This window comes from Psittacula echo (genome assembly GCF_963264785.1).
Source record: "Psittacula echo genome assembly, chromosome: 1".
Lineage (NCBI taxonomy): Eukaryota > Metazoa > Chordata > Aves > Psittaciformes > Psittacidae > Psittacula > Psittacula echo.
In genome coordinates this window covers 124,235,436-124,257,882 of record NC_137735.1, presented here as the reverse complement: position 1 = coordinate 124,257,882, position 22,447 = coordinate 124,235,436, and the positions used below count along the sequence as shown (strand labels likewise).

General features: G+C 40.2%; 2 protein-coding genes across 8 annotated transcripts in view; one reads left to right on the top strand and one right to left on the bottom strand.

Annotated features, from left to right (window-relative positions):
* Positions 1 to 13,380, top strand: part of ZDHHC17 (zDHHC palmitoyltransferase 17) — a 74,756-nt gene extending 61,376 nt beyond the window's left edge. For 3 of the 6 annotated variants that reach the window (XM_080638878.1, XM_080638875.1, XM_080638874.1), the window contains 5 exons: positions 1,162 to 1,255; positions 5,060 to 5,143; positions 5,541 to 5,698; positions 8,096 to 8,190; positions 10,044 to 12,092. In XM_080638878.1, the coding sequence (XP_080495004.1) occupies positions 1,162 to 1,255; positions 5,060 to 5,143; positions 5,541 to 5,698; positions 8,096 to 8,190; positions 10,044 to 10,182 (570 nt within the window). In that variant the 3' untranslated portion in view covers positions 10,183 to 12,092. Of the gene's footprint in view, positions 1 to 1,161; positions 1,256 to 5,059; positions 5,144 to 5,540; positions 5,699 to 8,095; positions 8,191 to 10,043; positions 12,093 to 12,903; positions 13,146 to 13,298 lie in introns of those variants that run through there. The other 3 variants (XR_013958870.1, XM_080638877.1, XM_080638876.1) reach the window with 3 other exon arrangements.
* A 3,609-nt stretch (positions 13,381 to 16,989) lies between these two features.
* Positions 16,990 to 21,927, bottom strand: CSRP2 (cysteine and glycine rich protein 2; the record flags this gene model as incomplete). 2 transcript variants are annotated; one of them, XM_080628021.1, is made up of 5 exons in its annotated part: positions 16,990 to 17,066; positions 17,648 to 17,741; positions 18,399 to 18,531; positions 19,742 to 19,910; positions 21,816 to 21,927. In XM_080628021.1, 5 exons carry the CDS (start codon positions 21,925 to 21,927, stop codon positions 16,990 to 16,992), a joined length of 585 nt encoding a protein of 194 aa, XP_080484147.1. The 2 variants fall into 2 exon arrangements, with proteins under 2 accessions (XP_080484147.1, XP_080484148.1); XM_080628022.1 differs by having other exon boundaries at positions 17,654 to 17,741.
* Positions 21,928 to 22,447: the final 520 nt, after the last annotated feature.

Below are 22,447 nucleotides of genomic sequence, written 5' to 3'. Positions count from 1 at the left end.
AATGGAGTTTCAAAGGCAGTATTTATTTGTAATCTTTCATTTAAGCTGTGTTTTCAATTAATATGTCTGTACACAAAAAAGAACCTGCAATAGGAAGAGGAAAACAGATAATCACTGTGGAAATAACTTGCTGGTGTTGAAATCCAAGAATCCAATATATCTGCCTAGATGGCTGGCTGTACAGCTAACAAGTTGTGAAAACCACTTTTGTAACTCACAATAAAATTACGTGGTTCTTCTAGTAAATTTTTTTCCCCAAAAAAAATCAAGTGTACTTCTCAGTTTGACAATAATTGAAGGAGTTCATAGTTTTTTAAAGCTTGCCAAATTAAAAGCAAATGCTTTGCTTGGACTAGTTAATAATTAGTTTCATCACAGAAAATTTAAAAGGGAATAATTGCTTAAGGAAAAAAAGTAACCATAGTGAAATGCAATGCGTTTCTTTTATAGAAAGTTTTATAGAAAGAAACTAGTAATATAAAATTATCAAGGTTGTCAGTGTTGCACTATAATGCTGTGACCTATGTAGAGCATGAATGATGTTAATATTCCCAAAATTTAATCGGGAAAACTATGTACCGATGTGGCACCTTAAAAATGATGTGTGTGTATATATGCATATATCTTAGAATACTTTTGTATCAGTTCTTTTTTGTTGCCATTTTATATTTCTTTCACAGCATAAGTGTTAAAAAAAAGTCAATGTTGGGAGTAATTTGGCATTTTAAGTTCCACCAACTTGCACTTGCTGAGTTGTATTCCTGTCTTTAGAAAAAAAGCTGGGAGAGTTTGTTACAACTCATTTATGAAAGATAGTGACAGAATCGTGGAACTCAAACTCATTCTGTATTTTTGTTATTGAAAAGCTGAAGTTAAAGTGGTTGCTATCTAAAGCTCCATAGCTGGAGGACTGGAAAAAAATCCTGTATATATAACAAGAATAGTGTGAAAATCATTTTGACATGATTGCATAGATGTTTGTGTTAAATAGGGTATAGGTAAAGCTTAATACCTAAGATTGCTTTAAAAATTAGTATCGGTTTTGAGGGTTTTTTAAGGGATTAACATCAGCAAAATCATTTTACGTTTAAATGAGGGATGGTCCTATTTAAAATGGCTGAGTCTTTTGCTTTTCTAAACAAATGTTAATAACCCTTACAGATACGGAAGCCAGTGAGATCCAAACACTGTGGTGTATGCAATCGATGTATAGCAAAGTTTGATCACCACTGCCCGTGGGTGGGTAACTGTGTAGGTGAGTAATTTGCTAAAATATGATGTTGTCTGAACAGATAAAGAAGGGAAAAGCTTCTGAAATGTCCCCTGGGTGTTGTACAGGTTTGTATCTGTTCTCATTTCATGGTGAAAGTGACTTGGTTTCTGCCAAAGTCTGAGGAAAACTGTTGAGGACTTTTGGTAGAGGGAAAAATATTTTCAGTATTGAGCTTAATTTTTCTTTCTACATGCCATTCTCTGCATTATTCTAATTTGTATTGTCTGTTACATACTCATCCTCAAAATTCTTCTGTCTAATTCAGTTTCCTGCGTATATATTTTTATTCACATAAACTCAATTAGAAGATGCAAAGCTTAACTGCTTTTTAAAATCTGCAGAAAAAGCATGTACTGATTCCACAATGGACTATTATCCATTGCATAAGATAAAATCTTTCATCTTTACCAATAATTTTCAGTAATTTAATGGGAAAGTGGACTTACTCAGAATGTCATGATGATCGCAGCTAGATACAGAATCCTATTGAGGTATTCTCCTCTTTTTGACTCCCCAGGTGGTTGCTTATTGTCCCCAGTGATGACAAAAGGAATATATATATAGAATAGAGCAAGACTAAAGTCTCTAAATGCTACTATGCCCTGTCATACATTTTGAGAAACTTATTTGAAAGCCATTATTATGCAGGGAGCATTGAACACTTCACAGCTAGGAAATGAGTGCAGCCTGCCTCACTGGTTTATTTTTTTTAGGATACAAGCAGAGGTAACATAAATCTTGGGGAAGAATTAGAACCTGGATTCATTGGCAGCTGATGGTCAATAAATGCTTCATTGTGGTCCTTCCAAATACATATAATAATGGATAGTCACAGTACTTTGGTCTTGTGGTGAAGAGTAAAATAGTCATGCTGGCATTTGAATTGTAATAGCGCACCACTGAAGTCTCATTGAGATGGACCTATATCACTGCCTTCTATTTTACATTTCCTGTTGATGTTACTACCTGAGCTACTTTTGATTTATATTTTAGATGCACAATGAAGAACTAAGACGTTTTTAATTAAAACTGGCAAGGGGGATGGGCTCAGGTTTCAGAGAATGGTTAGTAACTGTTTTGCAAGAGTGCAGAGGAGTAAGTACTTGTCAGCAGGACAGAGGATCCAGTATTTTAATCAGTAACAGGAAAAGGGTGAAAACCAGACTGGGGAGGAAAGACCTTAGTGTGTGTGTGTGTGTGTAGTAAGAGAGTGAGCAATGGTATTGTTAGGTGGAAGAAATCTGTTTTTTAAAAACAGTGGTGATGGAAAAGCAGAATCTGTCTACTGGTGGTCCTGTACAGATTGCTTGGGATAACTGGGGATAAAACTAAACATTAGGACACTTGAAAGTATGCTGGGAAAAAAAGTATTAGAAATCACACTCTGGGAACAGCGTGAGCTGGAGGGAGCGATGGTGTGAATGACCTTATATGGCTTCTCTGTTGCGCTCAGATTGGTACATGGTGACTCTGAGCATAGGATTACAAACCAGAATCCATTCTTAAAACAGCATTCCTGCTATGTTTGCCAAAAAGGGAAACATGAATCACACTTTTCTGGAATGGTGGAATTTGGAAATATTTTGTGTAGCCTTCCTTTGAATGTGTTAGAAGGATAAGAATTTTACTTAGAATAGGACTGAGAAATACTCTAACAGTGTGTACAGACCCTAAAATAAATCATTTGGGGGTGAAACTTGGCACATAAAGAGATTGAGAGAGAATATTTTTACCATTCTGAAGAGGCTGACAAAAAGTACAGACTATTTGAAAAATAAATGCATTGGCAATTGGGGCAAATTATTTTTATCGTACCCACAGAATTTTAGTTAAAACTGCAGTGAGCAAGTCTCTAAAGGTGATGATACTTATCTTTTAAACCAAGTATCAAAATAGCATTATGCTTTTTACTGTTGTTTTTTTGAAAATCAAAAATGTTAAACTTGTAGTTACATTGCAAACACAAACTGCAGACTGGCAACAGAAATCTAATCTTCAAGTAATAGCATGAAAGGAGCTAGACCCAAATTTTAAATTGTTGAGTCATATGGGTTCTGCTGATGTTGTAATGTATTATTGTCCTGATGGCAGTGGCTCAGAAAGTAGGTCTTGTGTATATGAGAAATTATTTTATGGTTTAGAATAATTATCACTTTTTACTCCCATCGGGATTCTTCTCCAAGGAGCTAAAAGTAGGAAAAACTAAGAAATCAACAAACAGTCTAAATCATGCACTCTAACTCCATCAATAACATATAATAAAGATAATTGACTTTTATTACTTATGTATAATCTATGCACAACCATATAAAAGAAAGTAGCGACAGTTCTTTCTGCAGAAAATAATGCTGTGTTTTGTCCAGTCTTACTAAAGATAGAGAAGAAAGGCGGTTTCTCCAGTTTCTTTTTCCAATGTCTTTTGTTTTTTTAAACTGTAACCAAGATTGTGCCTGTCTCTTTTGTGTTTTTGAAGTGCCACATAGATGATTTTGCCAGGTACAGATGGATTTCCTGTTACGTATAATTTGGTTTACTATCATTGAAGATGCTGCTGAATGAAGCATCTCATCAGATGCCTCTCATATGGACCTCTAGGTCACTGTTCAACTTCCATTTTTCAAAAGACTGTCTTTAATGAAACTTAACAGTTCTGAAATTTAGAACGCAAATGAAGGTTATACCTTAGGGATATTCCCATAGGACATTCCCAGCACTGTTTCTCATATGCTTTAGGTGATTGAAGGTAATTTTACAACATATTTTATGTCTGCAGGAACTTGTTTGATTTTCAAGGAAATGTGTTTAGTCTAGCTTGTATTGTATGTGTATTTTTCCTCATCTCCTATTTATATAGTCCTTTAGTTCACTTGCTAAAAGCACTTTATTTTATGCCTCCAGAGGATGCTCTTGTTTTAGCAGGCAAAACATTTGACATAATGAAGTAGTAAATGCTGTGTTGGTAGATGGTGACAGCCAAATCTTTTGTAGCCCATTATCATCTCTGTGGGTTTAGTTTACAGCCTGGAGCAGTTGGAAGGTTGCAACAGTGGACATATTTTACAAACAGAAGGAAGGCTGAGTACCTCAGAATTATGATGTATTTGCATAAAAGACATCTTTTTAGCTCTATTAGTGTTAAAAATAGATCAGTCTTTCAGTAACTGAATTTTCTTGTGTTTAAATTCTCTCTTAATGAATGGGATAAAACACATTCTGCTTATTTTAGCCAGGTTGTCTGTTCAGTTACATTTATTTGTTTTACAAGTTCTGTTACATATTTTATTTTTAGCTTCACTGAGCAGGTTTAAACCTAAGCTATGAGCTACCTTATTATGAAAGGAGATTCTATATTTATTCATATTTTTATTTATTTTATGAAAGTGAATGCTACTTTTTTTCAATGCGATTTTAAAACTATTGATGTGTAATTCCTGGCTGTTCAGGGCTCTGCAACAGCTGTCACCAACATTGTTCTAAATCAATTATTTTCTTAGCTTGTGAAAGGTTACAAATGAAATGCATTTGTGTGAATTGCAGCTATAATGTGACAGAAATTGGAGAAAATAAAACATTGCTTTGTTGTCTGAGAAGTATAAAAGAAAAGAGCAATCATAAGTAAACCAGCTACTTTCACTGTCTTGAAGTTATATTGGCTTAATATGGGAGAGTAATGTTTTTGTATACAATAAGAAGCAGTAATCTAAGCAACCAGTTGAACTTTCTAGTGTAGTGTTGTCTGTCTTCTAAAAGCATAGTAATTCAATCCCTGTTTTTGTGCAACTTTAGGAGCTGGGAACCACCGCTATTTTATGGGATACCTGTTCTTCTTGCTTTTTATGATCTGCTGGATGATTTATGGATGTATTTCTTGTGAGTAAATAAGGGCTTTTTGCCTTTTTATTCTTTCAATTGCCTATAAATATTTTGTTTATCTCCTGGTATAGATTTTTACATGCTGCTGTCTCACCAGAGTTTTGGACATTTTTTTTCTGGAATCCATCTGCACATTACTAGGTGACTGTACTGGGTGTTTTAAGTTAGAAGATGATGTTTTTCTTGTCCTAGATTTTTTTTCTTTATCACAGCCAAGTATATGCATGTGTCACGTATTCAAGGAGTTGGGAAAGGAAGATAGAGCAAGTAAAACTATTTTGGCACATTGTCATTTTCTTATTTATTACATTTAAATATAGGCATTCTCTTCATGTGTAGTAAACATATCTTAACACTTCTGTATGGTTTTTTTGACACTTTGTTTATTCTCTAGACTGGGGATTCCACTGTGAGACAAGTTATGCAAAAGATGGATTTTGGACCTACGTTACACAAATTGCTACCTGTTCTCCATGGATGTTCTGGATGTTTCTAAACAGTGTTTTTCACTTCATGTGGGTGGCTGTGTTACTCATGTGTCAGATGTATCAGGTATGGAAGAGCCCTTCTTGTAATGCTGAGTTTTGAGAGTGACATAAGAATATCTAATAGTTCTCTCGTTTGAATTTTAATGTTCATTATGCAAGATCAAGTGTTTAGTCTCTCAGCCACGCTGGAAGAGGCCAGCATCTGTTGTCTCTGGATATTAGACATTATTCACTTCTCATTCACTTGTGCCTTTGTGGGTTTTCTGGGGGGGCAAGAGATTTAAAATACCTACCTTCTGTTTTCTGTTCTTAGAATGACAAAAAGGCAAACCAGGCCAGAGAAAGCCAATAAATACTAACAGAGGGTAAGATCTGTCAGTTGAGCTTGGAATAATGCAATACATCATTAGGAGAAAAAGGTGGTAACTTCAAGGGGATGCAGTAATTTCCTACCCTGCTTCAGTGTGATTTGAGGTCATGTTACTGTACTGTAATTTGACCAAACCCATGTTTTTGTTTTTCATTTTAAGAAAAGACGAGTCATACTGAAAGCCTTTAAGTAAGACTTGAAAGTCTTTTGCTATGACTTGTCATTAATGAACCATGAGACTTAACTGATTTAATCCTTTCAGAGATCCTGGAAATAAAAATAATCCTCTAAAGCTTAGGTACAACTTTTCAGGAAATTTTAAGGTTTATTCTTCTTTTTCTACAATATTCATCATTTATAACATATATCAATTTCAAAACCTTTCACGTGTGAGTGATAGCTCTTCAGTCTTTCAGAGGCCTTCCCTGCCCATGACAAATGAGCAGAGGTAACTCCATGTCTTTCAGGTGGCTTTAAAGCAGTCTAACCCACCAGACTTTTAGCAGAATAAGCATGTGACAGGACAAGGGGTAACGGGTTAAACTTAAACAGGGGAAGTTTAGATTGGATATAAGGAAGAAATTCTTTACTGTGAGGGTGGTGAGGCTCTGGAATGGGTTGCCCAAGGAAGTTTTGAATGCTCTATCTCTGGCGGTGTTCAAGGCCAGGTTGGACAGAGCCTTGGGTGGCATGGTGTGGGGTGTCCCTGCCCATGGCAGGGGGATTGGAACTTAGATGATCTTAAGGTCCTTTCCAACCCTAACTATTCTATGATTCTATGATTCCATTGTACTTGCATTGTGATCCATTCAGTTCCCCATTGAGGATTCCTGTTAATAGGATCTTTTTACAGATGAATCTTTGAATTACGCCATTTAGAAAAATACGTCTCATAGTATTTTGTATCATTAGTGCAATTAAGTAAAATCTAGTATTTGACTTCTTTAATAATCCTGGAAAAATGAAAACTGAACATAGTCATATGACTAAATTTCCTAAGAGTTTTATGCATAGAAAACTTGGGATTATTCATGGCAAATCAGCATTTGCCATAATGATGAAATGGATAAAAATATTCTCTAAAATGCTTCTTTTGATTTGCAACTGCATAACCCCTACTCTAGCTGCTTTTTTTTCATCTTCATCATAAAGTTTGGACCTGTCCCTCTTATTGAACTGGCCAGAGTTATTGTCAAAACACTACCTACTATCTTAAAAACCTCTACTTCCTACATCAAAAGGTGGCTGTTGAGAGCCCATTTGTATACATAGACGTGAAACTTCACAGGGTTTCATGGAGGTGAAGAAAATGCTTGAGATAGTAAGTACATCCAAATGGGGCAAGCCAGCCCAAACTTAACTTTTTAAATGTTTTTGCTTCTGCAACATGCAGTTGTTTGACTTTTTATATTTCACAAGGAATGACAAGATTTTATCTTCCTGTAGTATACGGCTGCTATGGACATTCTTACATTTTTGTTTCCAATTACATCACATTAAATAAGCTCCATTTTTAGGTAAGATATCATTTTAGGCTAATGTAGTTGGAAAGCTGTTACAGAAAATCACAGCCTTTGGGACGAATTATTATGGAAAAGGGACAAAAAACACAAGTAACAACAACCAAAAACACCCCACTATTTTTCTGGCCATCTTTTTCGTCTTACAGACAGAAAAGTTATGTTACTGCAACACATTTATAAATCAGGAAAAACATACTAACGGAGCTATAACTAGAATGTCTGGAGGAAAAAAAAAGTCAGTCAGATGCTGTGTAGAGTAACTCCTGAATCTGTTATTTACAGTGCACTTCAGCTAACAGTGCAGTTCAGGCATCTCTTTGTTATGAACTAAGAAGTCACGGTTTATTCGATGATCATGCTTGATTTCTGATCACTTTCAAAATCAAATATTTTGCACAGTCTGGTACCAGTATTCTGTGCTGTTTTATGTTGGGACCTGATAATTTCCCTAGATGGAAAGAATATAAACCAGTAAATTTGGTCTTTGTTTTTCAGTCTGGCTTAGGCAGGGCTTGTTTGTATGTTTTTACAAGAGCTAAATTGCTTACTCTTTTTTTCCTGTCTTCAGATATCTTGCTTGGGTATCACGACAAATGAAAGAATGAATGCAAGAAGATACAAGCACTTTAAAGTTACAACCACATCTATTGAAAGCCCATTCAAGTAAGTTTTAAAGTGTGAACATATTTGTGTAGCCTTGCATACATTTGAGTTGTGTAGCTTGTTGAAACAGAACACGGCTAAATACTTTTAGAGAATTTTCACTACTTGGAATGCTGAATGTGTCAGCTATTTTTACAGTAACAGATTCTATCCAGTTAAAGCGATAACCATTTTGTAGTGACTCTAGACAGGGATGTCTAACTGCAGAAAAGAATGCTTTCCTAGCAGTGGCCATAATTTGCTGTAGAGCTTATGGGGAAATATTTTCTTTATAAATCAGATGCTCAGACTGGAGGTGGTTGTTTATTGCATGGTGTTGACCTGGACCTTCACTTCCACACTGGGCACTTTCTCCTGATTGGTATTTAATGTGCACAGTAGCTTCCCTTGCTCTCTTTACTGTGAAAGAAGCAGCAGCACTTCCTTCCTGCTGAGGAGGATGAGCATGAGCAAAACTGTTTGTGGGAAAGGGAGCAGGATGCCTGAAGTGGGTGTTAAATGGGTAAGACGTGGGCTTTTGGATGTCAGTATGTAAAGGGTAGGTTGGAATTCTGGTTTCTATAGCACTGAGGGTGCAAGCTAAAGAGAGGGGATCAGGAATAAAATAGCTCTGGGATGGGAATAAGGGAGCGTGGAGCAGCTTGTGGAGCCAAAGCAGGAAATAAATGGAGGCATGAGGCTGGTATATTGGTGTGTTAAGATCAAAGTACAAAAGGAGCAACAAAAGGGCAGAAGCGTGTCTCATCCTGCTGCATATGTTTATCTCCTGCAGGGGCTACTGCTCTTTCAGGTGACAACTCAGGGGAACAGGAGATAGAAGATACTGTTGCAGTTTGATTTTCGTGGTAGAAGAGAAACCTGTGTGAACCTTATTTTAGTATCTCTCCATACCAAACTTGTAGTGAGAAGCAGGCAAGCATTTCTGTATGATTGCAGTCTTCCAACAGATTAGATTTGTAACAAAAGCAGGTGATTATTTTGCCTGAAGAACACAGGGTAGTGCATGGATAGGATAAAACTACTGGTTTGATCCCCAAATTAATGTCACATTGACAAACCATTTCACTGAAATAGCTGCTATTATAAAAATGACTCCTGAAAATAGCACCAAATGTCTAAAACAACTGACTTGTCAGTTGAACATCACCTGTCAGATGAAGGATCAACATCAAGTAGTTGTCATCTTGTTGCTTAGACCTGCTCTTACATATATCATAATAAGAGCTTCTCTTCCAGAAGCCTGTGTTTCTTCAGCCCATCTATAATTTAAGTTAAAAAACCCCAACGTGCTGGAATTTTGATGTAGGTATCTTAAATATTTAACAATTAATTGATTCAGCAGCAGAAAGCACTTGAATGGTTCATTTAATTCAGATAATGCTTTCTTAATTTTGTGCTGTCTAGGGACTTAATTGAGCTTAGACCTGCAGCTGCTGAACCAGTATGTGTGGCAGAAATAAATATTAATAAAAATGGAAATTATTCTAGGAAGAAACTAACTTCATGCAGTTGTACAATGCAGCTTTCCTCTTAGGGATCTGAATTGTCATGCTGTGCTACATGATGGTACACGTCAATAACATGTTACACTTCTCCATACAGTTTTGGTAGATAGTGGAAGCAAGTTAGTGTCTTGGCTGTGTCCAGGGATCGAACATTTGCAAGTCTGGCAACTACTTCTTATTCCAGAACTTGCTCATCAGTAAGCACTAAGATAACTGATAACAGAATTGGTTTTCTATAGTTAGGAACTTAAAGGGTGAAGAGTTGAATTTGTAGGTAGACAAAAAACATCGTGTTTTGGATAAGCTATGATGTTGCTTACTAACATTTTTGTTTTGTTCTGGTTTTAGCCATGGATGTATAAGGAACATTATAGACTTCTTTGAATTCAGATGCTGTGGTCTCTTCCGGCCTGTTATCGTGGACTGGACAAGGCAGTATACAATAGAATATGACCAAACTTCAGGATCAGGCTACCAGCTAGTGTAGCACCACCTTTGTCCTGTGAGCATATCATATCTGAGTGGTGCCTGAAAAATTTTCTCTCTCTCTCGAATCTGCATCCCTTGAAGAGTAGCATGCTATGTGTAGGGCTGATGATGAATCATAAGGTACCTTCTCTTCATCAGAATTTTATTAACAAAAGTGGACAGAATAAACTGCCAAACCTGATAAGGAAGAGGAGGAAGATCAAAAAGGGATTTTAACAGTTCTTAACATGAGAATTATTCACAACAGCATATTCACAGTATTTGTTGTTGGGTTTTTTATTTAAGGTCTTTCACAATGGAGCATGAGATTATTGAAGCATTGACATAAGTAGTTACGTTGTGCTGAGCAGAAAAAATATTTCCCAATACAAGTAATTCCGCTGAAACAAGAATCTAGAACATAAAACTAAATTTCATGATGCAGAGTTCACTGATCACTATGTTGTAGTTCCTGTAATGTGATATTTTTAATACAGATTTTTGGTAGTATTATGTACCTTGAAAAATGTGCTTTTCAATACTGTTACCAACATCATGTGGTGGGAATCCCCTGTAATGTGTTACGTTATAGCATTTGGGCACATCAGTTAATGCTGAAACAAGAATACATTGCCCATATTTTTTGGTGACTGCTTTTTGCCACCAGTTACTGATACAATTGAATACTTGTAATAACCCTGTTCTGAGGCTGTATAGTCTGAAATAAATAAAGAAAGCTCTTCTGTCAAAGTTAAAGCCCTGCATAAATGCATGATACACATGTAAAACTAGATTACAATATATAATGTACGGGAAAAAAGTGGAAAAAATTCATTATCTTTGAAGTAACTGTATAAGCAACTTACAAACTAGCGATGTTTTAATATTAGGTTTGGTCCTCACACAGTACCAGTGTAGTGAAATTGGAGACATGTTGGAAGAGACATTGCATGGGGGAAACCACAGATGTGAAAGCAAGAATCTCAGTTGTAAAAAGACAAGACAGCTTTAAATTGGATGCAACTGCAGAAGAAGAACCCAAAGTTGCCTGTAATGCTGATTTTGTTTGGATGTGAAATAATGGAATCCAAACTTTAACAAAGCAAAGTTCCCCATGATAGCACACGCACACAGAAAATGTCACACAATGTTCTGAAGAAGATGGTGTATTTGCACATGGAAATCACCCTTAATTTCTTTTTTTTAAGTTCTCATGCTACAGATATGTTTGGAAGGTAAGGAATGATCTGAAATTGCATTCCAAAGGGGCTTTTCTTGAATGTGATGCACTGATTTTTGTTATGGTGTTTTCATAAACTCATAGTGAATTGTTCACTGCTTCCTTAACTATTGTTTACAGAGAGACTGAGAATCAGGTTAGTTCTCTTCTAAGTGCTGTAGCAACCCAGTGGTTCGAGAAACCTGTGAGGGGAGTTTGGGGAGGGACCTGAAAGCAGATGTCTGAGACCAGTGTAAAGAATGTGTATCTGTATATAAATAATTTATCAAATAGTTTTCTCTCTGTGAGTGTGTGTTTAGTGTATTTAAAGCTGCTCATTTTCATTTTATTCAACCAAAAAAGTGTAGGATGATATCTAATGAGCTTTCAGTGATGTTCAATATTGCTGTTAATAGGCATTATGCCCTGCAAATTCACTGCATGTTTGATGCTTGGCAAAATTAGCGTTTTCTGTAATATGCAGATTACAGGTAATAAAGCAGTCTAGTGGTATTCCCAGCCCTTGCCTTAGTAAGAGGAGCAGTGAAACTGTAAATAGTTGATGTTCAGTATTTGCAAGTAAACATTTTTTCTGTAGTTGTTCATTGATCTCAAGACACACACTTAGTTTGCAAGTACCAGATATCAGGATTTACAGAAGTGCAGCATTAGAGTACTTGAATGTTTAATACTGGAAAAATCAGCATTGTCTTGGATACAGTTTTAAGGGGGGGGGGGGGTGGGTGGGTGTAGGGTGGCAAGAAGCTGTTGCTGGTTTTGTCAGACAAAACTTGCAGTCCTAACAAAGACACGTTCTGTTTCAGTGAAAACAGTTGACATCAGTTATTCACATTTTTTTCTACTCAGAAAAAGCATGAAGACTCTCCAATGTTGTTTTAATCACCAGTATTTCTTCAGTAGAGGTTTGGGTTTAGTTTTCATTCCCCCATTTCTGTTAGGGGTCGGTTGACTTGAAGGACTTCCATCCACTTTATTGACTATCGCCTAGCACCAGAAGAGCAGTTCAGTACGCGATACAAGCTCTGGTTTTAGTTGCCCAGTAGCATTAACTGCCATGACTTGTGTCACACAAATGTTTGTAGAAGAAGAGGTGATCTTTGGTAGTATGTAGTGAGTTCTGCACTATTTACTTGTTAATAGCTCTCTGGTGACAGTCTGTTGAGACCTGCAGAATTTGAGCAGTAGTGGGTAGTTGTGAAAATTAACTTGCATATCTGGATTTAGGATGTATGGAGTTTCCAGTGCAAAATGTGATTTGTCTTGAGTAACATTGAATGGTTTGATGTGAAACCGTAAAATCAAGCAGGGGGGAGCCAACTATGCAGCATTTTCCTGTCAAGTTATCAAACATACAATTCACCTGTTGAACCAAAACTGCATTGCTTCTGAAACCTAACAAAGCTGATCCAGACCAACAGCAGATCAGACCAACTTAATCTGACATAGGTAGAATAAATGGGAATTTTGTCTTGGCCCTAAACATGTGCTGTTTCTTTGCAGGTTTCTGTATTCTTTGATGTCCACCAGATATTATTTTGTTTTTCCAATTAATGTGTAAAACAGCATCACTACATTTTAAGCTATGGATTTTTTTGTATATTCTTTATTTATAACTGTGCCAAGTATTATTTTAATACTGTCAAGATCTTGATGTATTACATTGTGAACAAAAAAAATCTGTAAAATGTTTAATAAATTAGCTCTCCTTACATAAATTAAATCTGTTAAATTTTGTAAGTTATTAATCAAATAAATATTGACTCTTAGATGCAGTGTTTGTCTTTGACTGGGGATGTGATTTCATGGAGTGGTGCCTGTGTCCAGTTTCAGAAGCCATACCATGAGAAAACAGCTGCTGTCTTGCATTTCATTTTAGTAAGGTCTTTCTTTTACAGGTGTCTTAAAGATAGCATGCACCCAATTCCGTGCTGATGGGAAATCCTGTGAACTACTACAGTGGGTTTTGGTCAAGTACACCTTTTGCACTACCAATTAGAATTACCACTCACTTGTTAGATACTCCTTTCTTTTGAGCAAAGCAGGCTGGCAAGGTAAGGTTTCTTAATGGAGAATTCCTTCTAGGGAGCACTTCAGGTGGCCAAATGTGCCTATTGGATAAATAACAGTTGAGATATTCTAAGGGTAAACAAGACATAGATACAGGGCTAGGAGCTGTGACCAAGATGTGTGCTTCTGGGTGGCACTTGCAGGAGATGGAATGCCTTGACTCTTCTGCTCTGTGCTAAAGGTTAGGTTTTGAGTAGAAACAAAGTAACCATCCAAGCTGGAATTTAATCAGTGTATTTATAACCAGCAATAGCCATTAAAGTATTAAGGCTAGGACTCAAGAGCACACCTAATTGGGATAGAAAAGTGTTTTCTCCTGGGTTCAATACTGGCATTGGGGATTGTTGGTGCTGTCCTCCTCTTCCCGAAGCAATGGTTCTGGTGAGGCTGGGCACACCTGACCACTCTTTGACTTGTCTGGAAAAGATCAGGGAAGGTACGTCAAAGAAGACATTCTGTTCTGCTGCTCTCCATCAGAAATCTGCAGTTCTCCTTCAGAGCAGCTGCTGCTCTTGCAGTATGGGTGGGCTCCTGACGGCTTGAAAGCTGGTTGCTGGGTTTGTTTTGTTTAGGAAGCAGCCTGCCCTCTGCACCCTCATTACAGCTTGATTAGAGTTCACTCCCTTGCACCTCCCGTAAGCTGCCTCTAAGTAAAATTAGATGGGTTTGCTATGACAGCAGTGTCTACTTGTGAGCACTTGCACTTAGATTTTTATCCACCTTAACAGTAGAAATGACCCAGGTTGAAGTTATTTGCAGACTCTCATGAACTTTGTGCCATATTCACATTGCCTCCAATCCTACATGCTACTGAAGATCTCCAGATTATTTAAGTGCTTTTGAGAACCAATCTCTCATGGAACTAGGGCTCCAAACTGAGACTTACTCAAAGCAGTGCTCCAGCCTGGGCTGAGCTTTTGTTCATCGGTGTTTTGCTGCAGCTGGAAGGTTGACAATAACCAAGTGAAAAGTGCTTCAGTGTAGGGTTCTCATTTCTCTTGACAAGGTATATTGTCTTTTATGAGTGCAAATTTTCTTTTTCCTTAATTTCTTCTTTTGTTGTTAAATTGTTGGGATGTAGAGCTGTATGGAGTTATGAGTTATCACTCAGACTCTTTCCAGGAAATGAAAGGAAAGCTCTTGATATTTCAGCAGTTTAAATCACTTCTACAATTTATTTTCTGAAGAATCTAAAGCACTTCTTATAGGTAAGCAATGTTTTAGATGCCTGGTTTTGTCAGTGTAAATCACACCTGCCAACTCTGCTAGCGTGGTGGGTTTAAATCCACTACAGTAGCTACATCAACTAATGGGGAGCACTCTCATCTACTCAGTAGGGTGTCAAGGGCATTATTTTGGTTTCTGCTTATTGAACAGTGCTGCTCAAGCCTTATATAATGCTTTTCTTGAGAAGAGGAAGCACTTCCATCAGGTAACAAGGCTATGGAAAGGGGATACTATCAGTGTCTTCCATGTCCTTGGCTGCTAGGGCCTGGATATGGTTTTTAAGTTAGAGCTGTGTTTGTCCAGGCTGTTAAGAGTCAGAGGGCATCAACCCTTCCTGCATAGCTGTAGGGCTGTCAAAGAAGAAAAGTTTTTGGGTTTTTAAGGGCAAAAGTATTGAATCATCAGTGTGAGTAGCAGGGCCAAGCTTCTGCCCAGGTTTGCTGGGCTGTGCTGTTGCTTGCTGCGTCTTTCCCACCTGAAATCTGTGCTGCTTCTGCCTTATGGTTGTCTTTTTCAGTTGCAGTCTCCCTCGCTGTGAGCTGTACATGCATTTATAGAAGGCTGTCTGTTCTTCCTCACAGCAATATTGTTCCTTTGTAACCTGTACAAAATGCTCTTTGTGTGCTATTTTCACTAGTACATATTTTTCTAATTAGGTTTTTGGCTTGCACTGCCTCAGACTACAATCCTGGATGTTGCTTGAAGCTCTGCCTTAGACTGTGCTCACACACTTGCTTAATACTTTATTGCAACATTTCCAGTCTTGAATGTATCTTCATAAATTGACTCTGTCAAGGTTCTTTCTCTTCCAAAGCTATCGGCCTGAATCCCCAACCCGACAGTTTCAAATCTCTCTTCTTTAACTCCTGTTGTGCAGGATGACAGCTGTAACTGAGCTTCCCTCTCCACCCCACACTACCAGGTCGGTTGTACTCACACTTCCCTCCACATGGGGTTGGCCTCTAGTGAAGCCCTTCACTGGAAGGGATGGAAAGATGCTCCTACAAGTGCCTTTTGCCTGCTAGAGCTCAGGCATTCTCCTCTGAGGCATGGTTTGTGCTTTCAGAAGGCATCAGTGCCCATATGTCACTTGCCTCTACTGTAAGCAAGAGGAAGCCATTAGCTTTGCAAAAGTAGCTTAGTAGAGGAAGCTGAGCACACCGGTGAGGTCTGCTTCAGGTAAAGCATTGGAAACTTCAGACTGGTATTGGGAGCTGCTCTAGCCCTTGGCTGCTCTAACCAAGCTCTTCCCATAAGCCTTCCACTCAAGATCTAGCTAACGCAAAGGAAACTGTTTCCTAATCCTAGACCTTTATTAGCAGCAATTCCTAAAGAGTTACATTAGCAGTCAAGGTCTCCGATTATTATGGCTTTCATCCAGCATGGTGAAAAACATGTGGTGTATTTACACAGCATTGATCTACTCCATTTGATGTGTTTAATTGCTATTACTCCTTGCCCATCAACTTTCATTCAAGTCATGTTTTCTACAAAGTGTTTAAAACAGACTTTTACTCAGCTCTCTTACTGCACTGCAGCTGCTTTGTCAGATCCTCAAGAGGCTGTGAAACCCTCCACCAGCTTCAGGGAACTAAAGGGCCTCGTACTATCAAGAAAAGGGGAAAAGCTGCTCTTAAACCTGAGTTTGGTGTGATAGTCCAGAGCTTGGTCAGCTGCTGCATAGGTGTGGTATTAATCTGCAGCTGTCTTGCTAGAATGCTCCTGCACACTAAATCCTGTGCACAACACCACCTCAATACCAATCAAAGCCCAGTTAGATGTGGCTTTCAGCAACCTCATCTAGTGGAAGGTGTCCCTGTCCATGGCAGGAGGGTTGGAACTGGATGTGCTTTAAGATCTCTTCTCACCCAAATCATTCTATGATAGTGAAGCCCATGCACCCCTGAAGGACAGAGCGAGTATTACATACGTCCAGCTTTCAGTGAAGGTCTGCACCAAGTCTGTAACATCATATCTGCATCCCTCACATACCCCAACAACACTCCCCTCCCGTGCTTTGTCAACCATGAAAGATGACACTTGGCTTTAGGATATATCAATAAGCAAAGCTTTATTAAATTGATACTCAGTATTAAAAGTGTTACAGTGTGATACACAAAGCAAGGAAAAAAGCAGTGCTTTTTAAAAACAGTTAATAATCATCTGCTGAATGTCTGTCCAAGCACTACAGTAACTAGTAGCTGTTTCACAGTAGTTAGTAACATTTAGGAAACTCTTGGTTCTTGTAGCAGGATCTCAGCAGAGCCATAAGGGGTGTTGAGCCATGCCTCCTCACTGGGCGTGAACAAGGGCACCCGCTCCCTGACCGTACCCAAATCCCTTGGGGCCAAAGTTCTTTGCATAGCAACCTGTGAGAAAGAGGGATGTGGAGTATCTGAAGCTTATGGCTCAGTAATTAACAACAGCTCTGCATAGGACAAGCACCTCATCTGCTTCCCGTCAGTAACCAGAACATCCCCATCAGAAGCAATGCTTAAAAACATTGTCAAGCTGCTTAACTGCCACGACTGAACTCAGCCGCTCCCAACCTGCTCTGTGAAAGCAGCTCATCAGTTCTGTGCCCAGCTGTCTGTTAAGGCAGATGTTATCAAACCACTGTGTGGATCAAGTTTATACCCACAATGCCATTGAAGAAGGCATGGCAGGATGCTGGCTAGCTTGTTTTCTTACTCTGATCTGCTCCCTGACTCAGGGAGAGGGCAGGGGCTGCTCTTGCACTTCTCAGTGTGCAATGTTTTCTTGATGCAGATGTAAACTGCATCAGCAGCTTCAGTAATATTTCATTTATCAGCTCTATTCTTATGCCTTATAGAACACTTCTATCTTGACAAGAACATGAAAATTTCTTATACCCGGAATAAATTGAGCAGCTATCCTTGTAACACATTACCTTGAACCACAAATAAATGGCATTTGTTTCTTTCCTCACCTTTACAATAGATTTCTCCCTCTTTTTCAGTTAGAGTTGTAGATTCTAGGCTTTTTCCACACTTGGCACATCGGAAGCAGTTTTTGTGCCATGGCTAGGGGAAAAATAACAAGAAAAAAAAGATATCTTAAATGCAAAGAATGCCAAAGTTGGTAAAAACTGCATTAACTGGAGGTGCCTGCATCAGTATTGCTTATAGATGACTGGGGTAACAAACACCAGTTCACCAGCAGCAGACAAGAGCATCTACATTTCTCCAAGCGGCCCAAAGGCCCTCATTCCACAGAGCATCCCACTCTGGGCAGTGTTTTGGAAGGTTTGGGCTTGCTCTAATCAGTTCAGAACAGATCTTGGCTCATTTTAGTGAGTCTGGCAGACTGACACACAGTTTTACAGGGTATTTCCAGAGAACATCCCCTTCAGCCTCCATCAGGAGCTGCGCACCACAAGCCTGTCTGTTCCCTCTCCTGCAGTGAGAGAGCACTCGTGTAATCAACTTCATGTCTCTGACTCGAGATGATAGTGAAGCTTCAGCTCTGAACCCCAAGGTGAGCACTCAGCACCCTGCGTTTCAAGTGCTTTTTGTTCAATTAAGTTGATCAAATTCCAATTACTATTCCCAATACTAAGAAATGCAATTCCAAGGTAACTCTGCCCCACAGTTGCTTCCCTCCTGGAACCCACATGACACACCTGGCTGGCTCACTTTAAAGTCCATGCAGCAGGTACAAACGGCACACCAGTTCCTTACCTTTCCAGCTCCTATTACTTTCTCAGCTGCATACACAGAATCACCACACCTGGAGCACTTCTCTGCCCCTCCGAACTTCTGGGCGAACTTTGAAGTGTTTGGATTTGTTGTGGGTCGGTGAGGAGAGGGCGTGCTGAAAGAAAGTGGACAGCTGTGGTCTTTACTCTTGTCCTAAATGACCTCTTGCTCTTCTTAACACTAACAGAGCAGCATCCAGCACACAATACTTCTGCAGGACTGGAGCAGTAAGTTACCAGCAAGGCTGGACAATGACAACTTAGTAGGGAAAAAAACTCCAACAAAACAAATACAAAGAGAGAAAGGTCCTACTTCAAATGATAAAAAGAAGCTGTAAAAGCTAGTTTTCTGAGGAGCCTTCCCCTTTTCACTTCTCTAGAAGTGCTGAATTCTGTATCAGGACATGAATCCCTCGAACAGTATGCTACAAAGAGCTCTGTTAAATTCCTGTCCACTGATCATAAGCTGGAGTCTGAACTGGTCATTGAGCCTGGCTGAAGAGCATACACCATGTGAACATCAAGCACTAATGTGGGAACTTGGCACAAAGCAAGCTGTGAGGCATACCTCAGCTTCTTTCCACATGCTTTGCTTCACAGCAAGGACTTAATCAAACTAGGAATGTTTACTATTTAATAGGGGGTTTGGCTATAATTAAGCACAAATGGTTCTTCATTTGCCAGTTAAAAATTCATTCTTCTTGTAGCCCCAGATTCTCAGCTCTGAAACCATCCCTGCACCAACCTGTTGAACACTTGAATTTGCAGCTTATTCAGGACAGCAACTTGAGACCCACAGTCTCAAGGCCACAAAGGTGGTCAGAAGGCTGCAGCACCTCTCCTATTAAGACAGACTGAGAGAGCTGGGGTTGTTCAGCCTGGAGAAGAGAAGGCTCCAGGGAGACCTTAGAGCAGCTTCCAGTGCCTAAAGGGGTTACAAGAAATCTGGAGAAGGACTTTTTACAAGGGCATGAAGTGACAGGACAAGGGGGAATGGCTTTAAGCCGGAAAAGGGTAGATTAAGATTGGATATTAGGAAGAAGTTCTTCCCTGTGAGGGTGGTGAGGCCCTGGCACAGGTTGCCCAGAGAAGCTGTGGCTGCCCCATCCCTGGCAGTGTTCAAGGTCAGGCTGGATGGGCCTTTGAGCAACCTGGCCTAGTAGAAGGTGTCCCTGCCCATGGCAGAGGGGTTGGAACTGGATGAGCTTTAAAAGGTCCCTTCCAACCCAAACCATTCCATGATTCCCTGGTCCTTAACAAAGTCCAGCCTGAAAGACTCCTCTGAAAGCAGTCCTGGAGACAAGGATCACACCCTCTCCAACTCACCTCTCAGGCTTGATGCCTAGTCTCTCTCCCCTGTCCATGTTCAGTGTTCCTGCCCCTTGGCCGTATCCATAACCTTTTGGTCCATACTTTTTTCCATAGCAAGACTTGCAGTAAACTTCAGCATCATGAATCGCTACAGTTGTGCTGTCCAAGTTTTTCCGACAGACCACTGGAGGAAAAAGCCAGAAAGTTAAACAGCCTTAAGGGGCCATTTCCATCAGCACATGTCGTAAGCCAAAAATCAAGTGAGAAGTGGTATTATGGGTTTCCTAGTCCACAATTCTTGGAACTGCCAGAGATTAGAGGGAGCAGGTTGCTGTTTCAATGAGTGAATTATGCTTAGCTCTACAAAGGGCTCTATTCCCTCCCACCTCTTCATGGCCATGACTTTTAAAGCTTGGAAACCTGCTATGGTTTGATGAATGAGGCTGCTCAGAAACCCAGATAGTGCAGTCAGCAGTTTCCCTTGACAGATGCCATACAGCTTGAAGCAGGAGTCTATCAGTGCAGAAAAATCCCTGTCCTGCCCTTCTGGCAAGGGTGGGGCTGGGAAAGAAAACAACCTTCAAGGTTTTCCCTGCCTCGGTGCTGGTTTGTGGCAGAGCTGGGGCCATTTCACAGCTGTCACCAGAGGGGCTGTGTTTTTCTGGCATTCCTACATTGTCCTTCAGCACAATGCAAGTTCTCTGCTCAAGGTTACGGTAGAAGGCAGAACTATTTCCTTCTTAAACCTTCTTTTGTATCCCAGCTGGCACACTCTTCCCGTCTGCAACAGTATTATGCCCGTGATAAAGAATTTGGGGAGAAAAAAATTGAAAGAGAAAAAGCCTTGTGAATTTTTTTGTTTAAAAAGAATCTTAAGGTCTTCAAAACACAGGGTGACCTTTGCTTATGGCATTCATTAGCTCCAAAGTTCTTTTTATAAGATGCTAATATCCAATAAGTAAATCAACTAATGCATGTTTGTTAAACCTACAGACTTTAACCCCACCAGAACTGCGCACTAAGGAAAAGCAAATATTCAGACACACTAGAGCCATTGTCTGATTCTAAATTCCAGGTTTCTTTTAATAGAAACTCCCATAAAAGGCTGAAAATGAGGCAGCTGAGACATCTAATCTTGTTTTTGTGACTGCTGTAGAGCTAAGGAGCGTAGGTGTGCCGAGGCCCACATGCCAGCACAGTGCGCTGGTGTTAGACTGCACACTATAGCAAACTACGTTGAGAGAGCCAGTGGTAACTGTAGCTTATGTGAAGAGGGCTAAAACCCTGGCTGTGCCCACAGGTATTAAAACACCAGCAAGTGGGACAAAACAGTATGTCCTGTTTGTAGACAGGTATAATTCTCTGATTCAGACAGACAGGCTGTCTGTTTGCCAAGCAGGAGCCTCGGATTCACAGCGACCCTTTGTTCCCTCCATCTAAGCAGAGATCTTTTCAGCAGAGAGAGTGATTTTCAGTGCCTCACTGGGTGTGTTGGCTGGACTGGAAAATAACACTCTGGACTCCTTTCATCTGAAATAAACCACAGGCCCCTGTGCCAATAAAGTCTAGGCTTTTGGCTGTGCTAAAGCATCGACAGCCTGGCTGTGCTCAAGCATGCTGGTGTCCTGCTCCGTGTGGGGCTTCAGGGCAGGGCTGTGATAACTGTTCCCTCAGCTGCTGCCGGCCCCAGGACCTCCAGAAGCCCAGCTGAGCTGAGATCAGTGCAAAGAGAGCTCTGCCATGAGGCTTTCTCCTCTGCTTAAGCAACACTTATGCCAGGTTTCTATCCTAGATCCCTTACATTCCCAAGGAGAAGGCTGGGAAGGGGGCATACAGGAGAAAAGCACGATGTGCTCTGTTTTTGAAGGTGCATCTCCCCCACTGGACACAGGATAATCTCTGTCCAGGAGACAGACTCTCCCTTTGGTACTGCCCAGCCCAGGAAGCAGGCATCAAATCCAACACATGATGGACAAAGCCATCTCTGGCCACGCCATCCCCTGTGTGTCGCAGGTGCCAGCTAAGCCTGGGATGTCTCCTGCAGAGCAGCACCTTGCTGTAGTGACCCCCAGAAGAGGACAGTACTTACTGCAGAGGAAGCAGCACCGGTGGAAGCTCCTGCCATCGCACTGCACCTCCTCAGCGTGGTAGACGGTGCGGCCACAGGCGCCGCACTTGTTGCCGCCTCCCCAGTTCGGCATGGTGGCTCTGTGTGCCTGGCAGGGGAGAGAAAGGGAGAGCTCTGTTAGCCACGGTGCCCTCCACTGCCCCAGTGGAAGGACAGCTGGGGTTACAGGCTCCTTCAGACCAGGCCTGTGAAGCCTGTGTACCAGAGCACAACGCCTGCGATTTCACCAGCTGTTTGAAAACATGACCTTCCACCGTGTGAGGAGTTTTTGTGGTCAGACCCACTTCTCAGCCCTTGAGATCCCAGACCAGGCTTAAAGGCTTAGGCAGGCTCTCTACGGCTATTTGTAACAGCAGATGGACTGGCAAGAGGAACAGAGGCTGCTGCTTAACAGCAAGAAAAACAGAGACACAGTCTTCAAGAGACGTGTCCTCCTGTCCCTGCCCGGGGTTTTGGAAGTTACATAAATTGGATATGCACAAATTACAGTTTCATGCACAAGGGCTTTACTGTACCTTGTGCGAACGCCCCCCCAGCTGGATACAATTTCGGTTTCCATGCTTCATTAATGCTGGGCCTCTTGTCTGATGGAA